At 39.9% G+C, this 16,755-nt stretch overlaps 1 protein-coding gene across 5 annotated transcripts in view; it reads right to left on the bottom strand.

Annotated features, from left to right (window-relative positions):
- The window catches only part of hspa12a (heat shock protein 12A), a 43,897-nt gene that overhangs the window by 6,017 nt on the left and 21,125 nt on the right, over positions 1-16,755 (bottom strand). For 2 of the 5 annotated variants that reach the window (XM_053436522.1, XM_053436523.1), the window contains exons 4-10: positions 14,634-14,820; positions 14,136-14,240; positions 13,696-13,812; positions 7,812-7,983; positions 4,995-5,081; positions 2,097-2,201; positions 1,733-1,991 (exon numbers count right to left, since the gene is read on the bottom strand). In XM_053436522.1, coding sequence (XP_053292497.1) covers positions 1,733-1,991; positions 2,097-2,201; positions 4,995-5,081; positions 7,812-7,983; positions 13,696-13,812; positions 14,136-14,240; positions 14,634-14,820 — 1,032 coding nt within the window. Of the gene's footprint in view, positions 1-1,732; positions 2,202-4,994; positions 5,082-7,811; positions 7,984-13,695; positions 13,813-14,135; positions 14,241-14,633; positions 14,821-16,755 lie in introns of all 5 variants that reach the window. The other 3 variants (XM_053436520.1, XM_053436521.1, XM_053436524.1) reach the window with 2 other exon arrangements.

The raw sequence follows: 16,755 nt of genomic DNA, 5'->3' as shown, positions 1-16,755 counted from the left end.
TATGAAACCTCTTTGAATATCACATGAATTAACAAACAATGTACAGTCGACCTCTGCAATTCCCCTCAAGTCTATGAGGTTTATTCTTCAGAATAAACTCAGTTAAAAAGACTAATATATTAAAGTAGAGCTTGACAAGATCCTCCACATTCGTCATTTAAACGCAGGCAACAGATTGATCTTCTGATCCCCCCCCCCTCTTCAATGAAACCTAATCTAAAATTATGACTCTCATAAACAATACAACTTTTTCCTGTAATATTATGAATTTATTGACAAAAGCTCAGTACTTTCTCAGTACTTTGTTAATAAACAAATATTCGTCAACTGGATTATTTTAAAGGGATGATAAACCAGGCTACCCCACTGTGAACCAGCCTCTTCTACAAACTGTTGTGTCGATTCACTACACTGACCATAGTTTGGAACATTGTGTTGGAATATTTCCCTTTCAGCCATGGTTTCCAGTGTGAAACCCAGTAGCACAGATCAGTGACAGCCCAGGCTCTGTGAGGAGCTCTGTCATTGATTTCTTCTGAAACTGTCTCCCTCAGTCCTGCCTGTGTCTGCTGCCGTCTGCCATACCTAGACTTCTGCAAGAATCCATAGTATCCATCTGAATGGTTCCCATGAGTGTGATAAGTTGTGATGTGCACATGCGAGGGTGTGATGTCCACATACTGTGTGTGGGGGATAGTGTTAATGTTGGCCCCACCCAAGGCTTTCCAGTGAATTGAGGCAGGCTGAGCACTTCCAGTCAGTCTTCAGAGGAGCCTGGAGGCCACTAAGGGCTCCAATTTCAGTCACACACCGGGATTATTAAAATCCAGACAAAACAGAGCGACTAAAGTGTAGTCTCCATAGTGATCCCAGAAGTCAGTTGTTGTAGAGTTCTAATGGCCAACAGTGAAAGGATAGGTCACCATTCATATTTTCTCTGTCTACCACTGATTTCTGATGCTGTGTTTGGTATTTTTCTTCTCTCAGTTCAAGTGTGTCTACTTTAACTGGAAACTAAGAACCTGTCCATACCGGGTATTAACATCTGTCCTGAGACATCGAAACACAAGTACACATCTCAAAATATGATGTTCAAAAACTTGATTCGATCTCACTTCCCCATTCTATACGCAAATAATAAGGTATATCATTTCTGTATGTGAAGACCAAATAATGTTGATTTATCCAGTCTGAGTTTGCAAAAGTGTTGGTCGTCAATGTGTGTGACACAAAAGTAACTGATGGATATACAATCTATTGTTTGCCAAGAACTAGTCCAAAGATATTGTGAATTAATTTCTGTTTCTGCAGTTTGTAAGGAGATACAGCGTGTTACTATGTGATCTTCAGATATGCTGATCGATGTTCTTTTTGACTTTGGACAGACTAACCAGCTTTACCAGCTCAACCTTTTTCAATGCTAAGCTAGGCTAACCAGACCCGCATACAACTTATCATTTCACTATAAAACTATAATATAATAATAATATTTTTCAAAAATACTAAACTATTACTGTGTCAACTCTTAAAAATTATATTTATAATTATCAATTTTAAAAAGAGCTGCAACCATTCTGGCTCTTTCCCAGTATTTATACTGTGTATTTTATTTTCTCTCTAGGTGTTTTATTATTTTTTCACAGCGGAAAGTTGAAATAAAAGCGATGCAGCTGTTAAATATAATCTTCCTTCCAGTTCAGGGTTCGGCCCCTGGTTTTCTGGTTGCACTTACTTGCTCTTGCGCAGGGCATGTTCCACGCTGTGGCCCCTGAACTTCTTGTAGTAGTCGATGAAGGAGAAAGGCAGGTTAATATTGAGGGGGTTGGTACGTTCCGGGGCCGCTGCTCTCTTCCGAGACTCGAACGCAATCATCAGGTCCACCCAGGCGGCCGGCCTCTTGATCTTAAATTGGTCGATGAAATCCTGACCAAAGATCTTACACAGCAGCTTCTCAAATTCGTAGTCAATACCGATAGAGCCGTAGGGGCCACCTGGGAAAAGAGGGGATTGTGACTGATCAGAACATTTCGTCAAGGTAAGACCGTGTGCAGGAAACAGAGCGAAGCCACCTTGTGTTACACTGTGGGTCTTTTTACCTGAGGCCTTATAGAGCTCCTTCAGATGTCCCTCTGGAAGACGGATCTGATGAACAGTCAGGTCCACTGTTCCTCCACCACAGTCCACCACTACATAACGATCCCCTGCACAGAAAACACACAAGAACAGAATAAAGAGTTTGCATGAGCTCAGGCACCGGGCACCTGGAATGCAACTTATCTTGCAGCATCCTTCCTGACAGGACTCATTGCCTCGTATCTACATCTGCTGCTTTCAGATTCTCCAGGGAGGATTGACTTGACTCCTCAGCTTCACAAACGGAGAGAGGACTGCTGACTAACATTTCTGTGGCTGTAGTGTCAGCAAGCGCACTCGAAGAAGTGATGATAAACTGGACAAGAAAATAGTGAAACTAATGGACAAAAGACGACAGTTTTGACATCAGACGATGTGCAAATTAAAAGATATTCAAGGTCACATTTAAAGCAACTACATGCAACAGAAAATATTAACTAGAGATTCTTCCTTTACAGGGTAGTGAAATAAAGAAGGGCACAGGGCCTCTGATTTACAGAGCAGAAGCTTTCAGCTGGACTTAGATTTCTCTACGGACGCTCATCAGTTCATCAGGTTTCATCAGGTTCAAACCAAGTTTAATGATTCATTTTGTGTATTTGTATACTTGATTATAAGGCACTGAGGGACAATATTGTCACTTGAGTGTGTCCATTATTTCTGTCAGTTATTATAACATTGGACTCATAGTTTCAAAGCTGAAATCTGAGAGATTAATGGTAAGACAACAGTGAAGTCAGGCAATCAGACAGGTTGTAGAATATCCAACCCCCTTTTTTTCAATTCAAACTGAAAGATCTCTTATCAAACTGTGTGTGCACGACTAAAGTAAGTACGGTAGGAAACACGACATCAGTCTGTGTAGTGGGATGGATGTTTACAACAGATGTTCATAACAGTTAATTGTACCAGGAAGTTTGTTCCCGACCTACAGTGCCTTGCATAAGTATTCACCCCCCTTGGACTTTTTCCCATTATGTACTGTTACTAACTGGAATTCAAATAGACTTAAATAAACTTTTTCCCGTTTGATCAACAAAACATGCATAGTACTTTGGAGGTGCAAAATAAATTTTATTGTGACACAAACAATAATGAGAACAAAAAAGTTGACATCTGTTGGGTGCATAAGTATTCACCCCCCTGTGTCAATACTTAGTAGAACCCCCTTTCGCTGCAATTACAGCTGCAAGTCTTTTGGGGTATGTCTCTACCAGCTTTGCACATCTAGAGATGGAAAGGTTTGTCCATTCTTCTTGGCAAAAAAGATGAAGCTCAGTCAGATTGGATGGAGACCGTCTGTGAACCGCAATCTTCAAGTCTGCCATAGATTCTCTATTGGATTGAGGTGTGGGCTTTGACTGGGCCATTTTAAGACATTAACATTCTTTAATCCAAACCATTCCTTTGTAGCTCTGGCTGTATGTTTAGGGTCATTGTCCTGCTGGAAGATGAACCTCCGCCCCAGTCTCAAGTCTTTTGCAGACTGCATCAGATTTTCTTCAAGGATTTCCCTGTATTTGGCTCCATCCATCTTTCCCTCTATTCTGACCAGTTTCCCTGTACCTGCTGAAAAGAAGCATCCCCACAGCATGATGCTACCACCACCATGTTTCACTGTTGGGATGGTGTGCTCAGGGTGATGGGCAGTGTTGGGTTTTCGCCACACATAGCGTTTTGCATTGAGGCCAAAAAGTTCAATTTTGGTCTCATCTGACCAGAGCACCTTGTTCCACATGTTTGCTGTGTCTCCCACATGGCTTCTGGCAAACTCCAAACGGGATTTTTTATGGATCCCTTTCAACAATGGCTTTCTTCTTGCCACTCTTCCATAAAGGCCAGATTTGTGGAGTAGACGACTAATAGTTGTCCTGTGGACAGATTCTCCCACCTCAGCTGTGGATCTCTGCAACTCCTCCAGAGTAACCATGGGCCTCCTGGTTGCTTCTCTGATTAATTTTCTCCTTGTCCGGCTCTTCAGTTTGGGTGGACGGCCTCCTCTTGGTAGGTTTGCGGTTGTGCCATATTCTTTCCATTTTCTTATGATGGATTTTATGGTGCTTAGAGAGATGTTCAAAGCTCTGGATAGTTTTTTATAACCTAACCCTGCTTCATATTTCTCCACAACTTTATCCCTGACCTGTTTGATGAGCTCCTTGGTCTTCATGATGCTGTTTGTTCAGTAATGATCTCCAACAAACTCTGAGTCCGTCACAGAACAGGTGTATTTATACTGAGATTAAATTGCAGACAGGTGGACCCTATTTACTAATTATGTGACTTGCAAATGTGACTTGTGAATGCAATTGGTCGCACCAGATCTTTGTTAGGGGTTTCACAGTAAAGGGGGTGAATACATATGCACTCAACACTTTTCAGATTTTTATTTGTAAATAATTGTGAAATCCATGTAATATTTCCCCCCACTTCCAAATGATGCACTATTTTGTGTTGGTCCATTACATAAACTCACGATGAAATAAATTTTAATCTGTGGTTATACCATGACAAAATGTAGAAAAGTCCAAAGGGGGTGAATACTTATGCAAGGCACTGTATCTGATCTTCTGCCTGCTCCATTTGAGTCCACTGTCTAAAGCAGGGGTGTCCAAACTACGGCCCGCGCCCACCATCCATTTTTAATTGGCCCGCATCAATGTCTTCAAATATAATATATACTTAAGGCCGGCGCATGCTTCTGCGTTTTCAGAGACATTCAAGAAGGGGTACGCAAGCACGCAAGAGTCCCTTGCCTGTACCTAATATGACAGATTGGCATCATAGCAAACAGCAAGAGCAGTTACCCTCTAAAGAAGGAAAGGAAATCACAACAGATGAGTAAAAGAAGTTAAAGACTCTACCTTCTTCCAGCTCCGACCAAAGCTCCCCTATGACATTTTCCACCAAAAAGGTGCGGCTCTGCCGGTTGCGCCGAACATGCTCCTTGGCTGGTTGTTAACAGAGAAAGAATGTTCTGGTGAGCGTGATGAAGGCGTGAAGCTCTGCTGTGTGTGTGTGTGTGTGTGTGTGTGTGTGTATGTGTGTGTGTGTGTGTGTGTGTGTGTGTGTGTGTGTGTGTGTGTGTGAGAGGCAGCAAGCAGCAGGCTGAGATGCACTTGTATCATGTTAGCAATAGCTGATTCCTATAGAATTAGGCATGGATCATTTAAGTTATTAATAAGTAGAGAACACACACACACACACACATGTGCGAACACAGACACGCACACACAAATAATGTTGCTCACAGAGTGAACATGCAGTGAAAGAAGAGAACAAGACACTGGCAGGCAATGTCACATTAATAGGGTTTACAAAAAATATGATTTTAGAAATAAATGCACACACGTGACTTTCTAAAGAAAACATGCCAAGGAGGCAGTATGACAGACACATGAAATAAAAGATGAATAAAAGTAACTATCTGCACTATAAATAAACCCTTAGTCCAGATCAGCTCATCCAACATCGAGTCAGTAGTTCTTTTGTATTTATTTACTTCCTCTAACAAGCACAGTCTACTACAGGGTGTTTAATCTGCAGGACAGTGAGGCCATGTGACCTGAGTTTGACTGGCTAATAGCAGGAAGACCTGGCTGAGGTCAGTGTCAGAGGGTGATTTCCTCCTACACAGAGGAAACAATATGAAGAAGGAAGTACGGCTCACCAGCTAGCACACCAAGAGAGGTCTGCACTTAACAACCTCATCAAAATAGAGAACAATTAGCATTCTCAGAAGAGATGACATACAACTATGTTCTGTTGAACGTATATTTGGAAATAGTTCAATATGAAACTGATTGGTTTCAGTAAAATTTGTGTCAGCCAGGAAATGATTATCTAACATGAGACATTAAACAACACATATCTATCATTTGAGGTGAAACGTATATTGGGCAACGGACGTTTCAGTGGGAAACGTTCATTATGGGAAAGTCAAAAGGAAAAGATGACCGTCTCTATGGTTCTTCACAATTCAGATAGACTGATAATATCCGATACATTGCTAAACATGGAATTTAAGCTTGGGTCTAAAAAAATCGTAATTGATATACGCCATGTTAATAAATCTTAATCTTTATAAAGTAAAGATTTAGGTTAAACTGTTGTCTTTCTAATAAATTATACCAACCAGTTGAATCTGAGTACATTGATTGTCTTTACACAAAATAGTATAAACCAAAAGCCCCCTTGTGAACCTGCATTTTGGTTGATGATGAACAAAAACATTTGCACAAATAAAGGTGGAAGAAGAAGGGAGAGGTGGGTATTTGCTGTTGCTGCTTGACATGCTGCTAAATAACAGCTGTCCCTCTGAGGTTTTACCTTTTCAAATATTGTATCTATATCTTTATAATTGTATGTGTTCTAAACGTTTGCATCAAAATTTGTGAAAATGTTGATTAAGAGAACGGGAATAAAGACCAAAGACTTATAACAATTATGTTAAGGTTAGAAATGTAATGATTTTCCTTAATGTAACTTGGTTTTAAATGTTTTATTTAAGAAGAGGTTATAAGCTGGAACTGGTCAAAGTAATAGTCCTTTGTTACCTATAGTTTAGATACTGGAGTGACTCTCTCCTGTTGGTTTGTTGTATTAAAAGGTTTCAAAGTAGGTCACTTTTTGAAATTTGCAAAACAGTGTACCTATATTAACTGTAAGTTTTTGATAATGCGGAATGTGGAAAGCGGACACAATATAACCAGGGAGCTGGACACACATGCACATTACACACGTGCCTACTAACGACCATAATGGTGACCTGACAAGAAGAAGGAGAAGAAGAAGAAAAGCTATTTTGTTTGTTGTGTTTGGCTGAACAACATGAAAACAGTATGTGTGCAACTACTTAATGAGAATACAGGATATTCAAGCATCAGAAGGAGCATCCAGTTCAGTTGGTGCACTTGCAGGCTTAGGCTTCATACAGAGTAAATGTTTCAAAGCTCATGCTGAGAAATGCTAAATCTGTGACTGCTTTTAAATTCCTCCTTAAAAAGCTTTCATCTCTATTTGTCAACTTATTTTATTCTTTTTTGTTGCAATATGTTGGCCATGAGATGTGCTGCTGATCTCTACAGGGTGTCTAGTTGTGTACATAATGGATGGATTGTTCTATTGTTGTTTGATTGTTGATTTTATCGTTTTGTGAAGCACCTTGTAATGTTGTTAAGAAAGGTGCAACACAAATAAAGGTTATCGCTATTTAGGGTTGGTTAGTCACTGTATTAATCTGTGTATAGGCTGACAATGTAAAATACACACTCCCATCAGCACTGAGCTGTGAGGAGGTCTGAGCCCTTCAGTAAAACCACAGACATGAATTATCGAGTAATGATGTTTTGTTGTTGTATAGAAGTGAATCTCAGAAAAAGAAGCAAGAGCAACAGGAAATGTGATGATTCGAAAGAAATAAAAATTCAATGTGCTTTTAAACCCTCATGCACTTTGTATTTTAATGTAGAAATAAGGCATGTTTACCATGATCTGAAGAAACTATGGAAGACATGACATTCATCAGGAGGCAATAAATACACACACATTAATAAAGATTATCAGTATGGTGGCATGCATAATTAGTAATCGACGAAGCATGGTGAGAATTGTTGTGTGGAAGCATCATCACTGTATCAAATGAAACAGCACCACTTGATGTCAGTGTTGATGGGACATACCTTGGTTGGTTGCACTCCCTGCGTTGTCAGTGGGGCTGAAGCCGTTCTGGGTGGTCTGGGTGCCCAGGTCCACCATCTGGTGGAGGCGGAGCTTGCGGCAGTAGATTGATGCTGCCTCGGGTTCTAAGGAGATGATCAGCTGCTCTGGGTTTTCACGGCACACCAGACCAGACTACACGAGGGCAGAAATCAGAAAGGAAAACACACGGTTTAACTTTTAACATAAACTATTGTTCTTCTCAATTATCAACAACCACCCCCCCCCCCTCCACACACACACACACACACTTAAAAAAGCTGTATGAGAGGCGACTAGTTTCCATCTGAACATGTTGTCCAAGCAACTGATGTCCTTAGGTCTAAACTAGCAGGCAGATAACGTACTAATCCTACTAAGTGCAACAATACAAACATGTGAGAAAGCCAGGTACACTTAAACATGAAACTAAGTCATTATACAACACACAATAATACTGTCTTCATGAATAGCTGCAATTGAAAAGCTTTGGCAGGAAGAAAACTAGTGGTTGTGGTTAAAGGTGGAGCCAATATACATTTCTTTTATGTTTTTAAAAAGTCAGTGACAGTGTTGGTTATACACTAAAGAAGTAAAAACCCTCTAACGTCTGGATTAGTCTTCAGTGTAAAGAGTGCAAACAGCACTCTGTCATGGTCAGATGACACTGCATTAGTCACAAGTATTTATCTGCACTGGCTCTGGTCATCGATGATGGAAACAACAATTTTCCGCCGTAAACATAATCACTGTCCTCCATGCTACTTTCTTGTTTACTAATCCTATTTTCTGGTGTGTTCGTAGCACTGAACATGAAACACCAGCAGACTAGAAGAAGGGCCACTGAGGATAGAAAAGGGGTCAGTCTCCTTTTCTTTATCAATGTTTAAAAACCTGTATACGCACTTATTTTAGTGCAAAAGGCCTCTGGGAATTGAGCATGAAGTTACTAGCTTATGTTCATACAGTAAATGGCTGAATTATATAAAGCTTGTTATGTGATTATGTTTATCACTACAGCCATGACATGTTCATATAAGGCTGCTGTTGATCATGTGTTGCAACATAAGTCACAATAGCAAATGAGAACCTGTCTAATTGTGTGAGATGAACCTTAACTAAATTAATCGAACTTACTATGATGGAACTATTGATGTTAACATTATATGCAGAGTTTCATGTAAAGATATAACTTAATCACAGTACAGTATGAGTGTAATATGATGTGTATTTTCCTTGGTGATAGCAGTTTAAAAATGTCTGTGACAAACATGAAATCTAGATCCAAGCCTGAATGAATAACAAGGTTTGTTTCGGTACCACAGCTAACAGCAGTTATAAATGACACTATGTCACTATAAACAACAAATCCCTGCAGCGATCATATTTTAGATGTGGTGAGTGTTTCAGATTTACTTCAGTCTCTATGGTTCCCCTTAACGCATATTTCTCAGACTCATGACTTGCCTTGTTTTGCACCTGAATAAAGATCATGCCTGAAGAAGCAGTGCTGCTTTTATAGTAGGTCGAAAGCAGCCAGAGAAGAAATAGTGCTCGGTGTGAGGGATTTATCAGAGAGGCGTGGGTTGTGTCATGGCTCCTAGAGAACTACTCTATGACGTGAAGACAAGAGGTGTGGTAACAGTGTGCAGCCAATCGCTTGATTTCTCCACAGCCAATCCAATGAGCCACACTTGATGCTGAGTCACTGCAGATGCCCAGCTCCTCCTTTGCTCACATTCTCTCCACCTCTGTGTTTTTATTACATCTTCTCCCTTTCAGCTCATCCCTCCAGCCCCACTGCAGATAAGAGCTAAAGCCCCCTCCCCCTCCTTCCTCCTGTAGAATGCACACCAGGGATGTGACCGGGGCAAAAACAATGACATCACTGGAGGAGCCAGCAGGGAGCCAGGAGTCTGAATCTGTCCAGAGGCATTGTTCAAAAACTCGATGTATTCATTTGGCTCCAGATTTGAGACGGATTCAGATTTCTGAAAACAGCACATTTCCTCTCTGTCCAACAGTGATGTTGAATCATGTCTTCCATCAATAATTCTACATGATCAATGGATAATATAACAATTCAAAAATGAAGAGCCACATATTTGTCCCAGGAGTTGGTGGAGACTGAAACAAAACTTTCAGTCTGAGTATTACTGGATCTCAATTTGAAAGTTGACCAGAATAAGCTGTATTACCAGACCAACTGGAAAATTCAGTGGAACTTAATGTCCCCATATTAAACTGTTTTTATCCCACTTAAAGGATGACAATGACTACTCTGTGAGTAACACTCTTCCAAGCACATCAACTTGTTTTTAGGACTTGTCAGGACTTCCCCTTGTTTTCCTGCTGTTCTCTCCTTTCCTGGTGTGTGTGGCATGATTTCCTGTTTCCTACTGATACACCTGTACACCTGAGCTACATTCTGCCATCAACACAACAACCCTGCCTTTGTATTTGAGCACCATTTGATCCCACCTGACTTCAGCAGATCATACATTCACATACAAGTGGTAATTATGCTATGCAAGTAGGGCTGGGCTATAAAAGGATAACGATAATTATCGCGATATAACTTTTCCTCGATAGAAATTTAAGACATGTCGATATAACTTGGATAGAACTCATTCCTTCCATGTTTTGACAGACAACGCGAACAGCCAATGATAATGAGAATGGCGCTGTGCCGAACCAATCGTCTGGCTGGAATAGAGTTACAGCCACGTCAGGTTAGGTTGACACACACAGCACAGAGTGTAGGAGGAGTAGCAGCACACGGGCAAATGTTTCGGCTCCTCCAGAGGTGGACAACTCTGCATAGATGCAGTGACTGGACATTTTCATGTTTTTTGCTACGTTCATTGCTTCAGCAGGTTTCCACCACTGAATCATTATCACACCGCTGCTTCAGGACCAGGACAGTTGCTAAATAAAGGTCCTGTGTCAGAGTCTCTGTCAGAGTCTGCATCCTCCTCACTCCCCCTCTGACCTGCGCTCACTTTACACTTTAACAATAAACACCATCAATGATCACAAGTTATTAGGACACGAATGACGTTAACTTTGTGTTTGTTTGATTCGCTCTTGAGTCAAATGTTTAAACCTGCTACACAACACAAGATGTAACGTGATGGCGCACAGTCAGGAGATCAGGGTTAAAGTGACAGGAACGATCAGGTCAAACTATTTTAGAATATAGGACTAAATGGTGAACATCCCACGTGACTATCAGATGATAGAAATATAAGACAACAGAATTAAAGAAATCAAATCAAAATTAAGAAAATGCAGTATGTACATTATAATACACTATTTTACTGTAGTGGTTTGTATGAAATGATCTAAGTAAAGTGAAGTGGCACATGGTGATTGTAGGAGCAAGTAAAAATCGGTTTTGTTCATAAGAAAAACCTTTCTACATAAGACGAACATTATACATACACAAAAATGTCAAAGAAGGACATTGCTGGTTATTTGATTTATATCAAGATATATATCGATATCGACTGATATGAAAAAAATCTTGAAAATCTAGAGTATTTTTATCATATCGCCCAGCCCAAGTATTTGGTTTGTGCTTGTTTGGATGTTAATATTGATAATGTACATTACTCAATAACAAATTCTATTTTTTTTAACTCTTCAGCCTGCACAACAGAAGTCTACACTTGTAAATACTGCTGAATTTATGTTAAAACACAAATGTATTGCTTTATGGAACCATGTAGCGTTTCACCAGCCCATCATCAGTATGGTGTAACATCTCTTCCCACCTTAATCTCCATCAGCAGATTATTGATGTAGAAAAAGATAATGAACAAGCACTGACAGACATGAATCAACAAACATAACAAACACCAGCCAACAGCACATGTTTGTCTGTGTGATTACTTCAGAGTTTGAAAGGAGGGGAGAGTTACTGTCTCTGTAAGCCTTGCATAGCACTACCAGAGGTGAGAATTAGTTTGAGCTAATTGGTTTGGCTAAAATCAGCTGTAAGTAGCATCATCATCATCATCATCATCATCATCTGCCACCAGATGTTTCTCCAAATAAAGGCAGTTCCAGTCATCACACTAGAGAGGTTAGTGATATTGGTGTTCAATTGAGTATAGTCCTCAGAGGCTGTAATAATAATGTTTAATGGCCCTTGATAGGAGGAGAGATCTGCTCCTCTGTGTGAGTCTTGATTTACGCTAAACATATAAATAAAAGGTAACAATCCGGTTTGAATGTGAAGCTTTCCTGTCAATAGCCAAAGATATTTATTAGTGAACATTTGACAGACCACACATGTATACAGGGGTGTCGTTGAGGCCAAGACACACTGTTAATGCCATGCGATGTCTTTTGATTATATAGCTTATATAGCTTATTATTAATGTCAGTACTTGAATGCGATGAATCTGCCAAAAGTCCTTAGTCATGTTAGTACTTCATCAGAGATAATTTCCTACATATCAGCAATTATTATTATGAATCTAACTGTTAAAAAAGACAAGCAAAGTACAATAAAGGCTGGTTGGATATTCTGGTTTATAATTTTAAAAAACGCAGTTGAGCTCACCAGTCTCCTCCCTAAAAAAATTTACATCACTATCTCTCTCTCTCATACACACACTCTCACACACACACAGCTGTCCCCTGTCTCTCCTCCTCAGGCCACTTCTCCACTGCAGGCAGCCACACCCAGTGACCACATACACTGATGGTCCTTAGAGACTCATACGTTCGAGATTAAAAATCTCTACTGGCAGGGACTCTTTTTGCACAAGACTGCAAAGATAAATGTAACACAACCACCAAAGTCATTGTTACAAGAGGCTACAACATGACTACTATTGCTATAACTTTGTAAGTCGGTGTGTGTAAGGGGTCTGTGTATGTGTGTGTGTAGGGGGAACAACAATAACTTTTGACATTTCAATGTTTGCTATGAGACTGTGCAGTTACTGTTTTCTGCAGTAGTCTGTCAAATGAGGATGTCCTCTGTCTCTGCAGTCAATGAAATTCTTCTTCATATGTTTAAATCATGTACAGTCAATCATGCCATAAATGTGTTTGAAAGGAAGCCAAATAAACACCACCATTGTTATTGCTTGAGAAAACATAATTTACTGAGCTGGAAAATTATCAAACGCTTGTCTTGTGTACAAGGTTCTTCAAAGAGTGGCTCCTCCTACTCTTGGTGCTTTTATCTAGGTCATTGGTAAGAGGGGATTGTATAAAACCAATGAGGAGGACGAACTTTGGCTGGTCAGCTTTCTAAATTAGAGAAGCTCACACATTTACAGTCTGCCAAAATCCATCAGAGACTGTGCTACATCTCATTCATTTAAAGTTAATTTATTATGGTGAGTCTACGATGGAATAAATAACTTCAGTCAAAATATTTCCTTACATTCTTAACTTGAGTCCACAGCACAGCACAACTGTAAGCCAGATGGTTTATTAAACATGAATGTGAACACCTCAACATGAACAGTGACTAGACCCGATCAGACACCACACCTCATAATCATGGTGGATGCATTTATCAGTAAACTTAACTCAACTTAAAACTATCCCAAACACAGACATAAAAAACACATGAACCAAGTCAAAACACCAACACAACAATACCAAAATAGCGGTGTTTAACCAGAATACTTGACAGTCCCATGAGCCTTTGCAACATGCTGTCCAATCGGAGTGGACGGCTCATCACGTCTGCCCAGGGACTACAGTTGAAAATTATCCAGGAAGGCTAAACTAGATTTTCTTGTTCATCTGAGCCATTCTTATTGCATGATGAGGAGCATGACTGCAAACCACAGGTGCAAACTGGATGTAGTGAAATCATTTGACTGGAGCTACTCAGCCTACCTTATAGGCAGCTTCCCTCATGAACTGCTTCGCCGGCATTTTCCAAATGGCAGGAACTGTGATCACCCATCTCACATCGTTGTTGTCAAAGTCACCACCTGTCTGGTCACTCAGCTCCTGTAGGATGAACAGTCCAACACACTCCCTTTAATACACAACTCACTGGCATGGATATAGTGACACTGTATTTTATTAAAGGGATTTTAGAGTCAGAATATGTAATTACTAGATCAGTGTGAAAGATTTGTCACTGCTATCAATATTTGATGAGAAGTTCATAAGTGCACAAAGTACAACCTGTTATTTTAAAACTGTCTAATTATGTCAGCTAAAATTAGGCCATATATTTTACAGAGTAGTTTATAGAATATCAACCAGAAAATAAAACATATTTCATATGCAATACAGCAGAAAATGTAGTGCTGAGAGATGTTTGTTACCTTTAGTGCTTGCTCCTTAAAGAAGGCCAATGCATATGCAAAGATATCCAGAGCTTTCACTCGCTTCCCGTTGGCTGCATGGAGGTCTGTTTCAGTGGACAGATTCTGGTTGCAGAAATAAAACATAGAAATTAGATTGGATTTTTTTTTTTTTAATGGGACTATTTTCAGAAATATTGATAAGATAAGATATATGATATTTTTTCAAAAAGGAAAAGTAAGTGTTTCTGCAATTATAAGTACTATAACATGTTGATTATGGTTGGATTAAAACTGGACACTCGGCTTGCTCTGAGAGTTAATGACAAACCAGCAAAACCAACCAACAGGCTAACATGGTGTTCTCATAATGCTGTGATGAGTCTTATTGAACACAGCACACTGCTGATGGTAGGAGTGTGTCTGCAATGCTACTTTGCATACATGCTAGTAGAATGAGCACCAGAAATGTGATGCGTTTATTATCTGTGTTCACAGTGTGTATGTTGGTGTCCTTACAGCAGTGGTGTGGAGCTTCATTTTGAATTTTTCTAGGTAGAGCCATTGTTTTGACTCGCTGGGGTCAAGGTCATGGTAGAAGTCGCGCGCAGCATAGCCAAAACTGTGGAACTTCCTGTCTGGAGTCAGCAGGATTGTGGTTGGAGTCTTCTGATTGGACACACCAGGGTCTCCGCCTTCCCAACGTCTAAAAAAGGTATTCAAATAAAAGAGAACAGACAGAAGTGAGCTTTAGCTCTACACATGTAGAATCCACGATTTCTGATTTTGTAGTCATCATATCTAGACATGTGGGAATGTTAAATATTTAAAGTTAATAATTTCCCATGTTAAGCACTATTTAAACATACTTTCATCAGTTGCATCTTTTACAGGCTAGAGTGTACGCAAAAATGTGCACGATAGATACAATACAGAGATGAGGTTCTGATACGTCATTATATACTGTGAGAAAATCCATCTGAAGTCGACTTCTAGGTTAATTGTGCTCCCACAATATTTCTGGACAAATGGAGGGCAGCTATTATTGGGGTTGCCTCTGCTCCTTGGGAGAAGTGATGGGATTACAGTGGCCACCAGACTAAGAGTACCTGGTGGTAGGAGCCACTAATTTTGGAAATATGGGAGAAAAGGATGGAACCGCCTTTAGCTGGTAAGAATAATGGAATTTCATTTAATTCCATTCTAAAATCATCATGTGGAGATTTTTTTCCAACAACTGTTCTGATAATTGTTGGCTCAATGTGTGTTTTGTAGGTTTCATGTATGTATATTCTGTATTATGTTATGACAATTATAATGCCAGGTTTGTCTTTAAAGTAAGAACAAAAGCCAGACCGTGCTAGTTAGACTGGAGAGGAGATTACTGGAGCCTGGCCTCAAATCATCCTGAATAGTCTGCTCCAAATCATTCAAGCGAGCACAGACTGGTGCTGGCCTATCAATAATGAAAGCCTTTTACTCTGAGAATATTTAGAAGCTGCAGCTCTGTGTGGGATCGTTCCGGTCCTGAGCAGTAAGGCTCCAGCTCCATTTGTGTGAGGAGAGCTGGGTAATGTTCAGTCTGCAGGGTGAGGAATGTCTCTACACCAGAACAAAACCCAGCTCTCTGATGAAGCTATTCAAGAATCCCCTGCTAAAAAAATAACAAATGTTCTCCCTGACACAACACAGGGAACCTGTGTCCAGGCTGTGTTTCAGTACAGAGTTCAGCACAGAATGGTCTCAAGTAACCAAACAATCTGGCAGATGTGGATCTGTTTCATTGCAAATCTAGTAGGACTGAGTGAAAGTATTTAAACCATTTTATCTGATTGTTAGAGTTAATGACAGTTGAGACAACGCCCGCCCAAAGACACATTTTTATGGTCTGAGTTTTTTCAGGCAAAAATCAAGCTCTGCTCTCCAGAGATTCTGAGACACACCACAATTCCTCTTGAGTTCTCTAATACTAAACATTTAAACCAATCAGATCACTGCTTTGACAATACTGATGGTTAGGTCAGTACTTAACAATGACTTCAAACCCCTATTTGGTTAGGTGACTGGTCATTTGGTAAAGTACAGTAACTTCCACACCACGATCAGTTGATTGTCTGTTTTCTTTGCAACTACTGAATTATTAATCAATAATAATGAAACAAGTGGTGTAAAGAGTTAAGATAGACATTGGATTGATGTTCACAGGTGTTAGGAGGGTGAAGGAGCCCATTGTGAGCATGAGTTTAGGATTTATCTAAAAAATGTGGAGTCATACACTGGGAATGTTGCTGATCTTGACGTGTTAATAAACACACAAGTTATAAAGAAACCATGCATTTTGTTGCCCTGGTGACACAAATACAGTTAGTGATGATTGGTTCAGAGAGGGAATATGTCAGTTCCAGAGAAATTCCGTAGACCAAATGATTTGGTTGAAGAACCTGGTTCAAGGTCATGTTACTGATGCCCATGACATGTGCACATGCCACGTTTTTGTCAAGTTTTAACATATGCACTGTCACAGCGGAGGACACAGATGTCAGAGAAAAACTCAAGGTCTGTTTGAGAGTCTTTCAAAAATTAAATAAGATTAGGGTTAGGGTTGACTTAAAAAATATGTTTTAACTGTGCTATAAAAAGC

This window comes from Pleuronectes platessa, chromosome 12, assembly GCF_947347685.1.
Source record: "Pleuronectes platessa chromosome 12, fPlePla1.1, whole genome shotgun sequence".
NCBI classification, from domain to species: Eukaryota; Metazoa; Chordata; class Actinopteri; order Pleuronectiformes; family Pleuronectidae; genus Pleuronectes; species Pleuronectes platessa.
The sequence above is the reverse complement of the archived record's forward strand: the minus strand, read 5'-3'. Positions and strand labels throughout refer to the sequence as shown.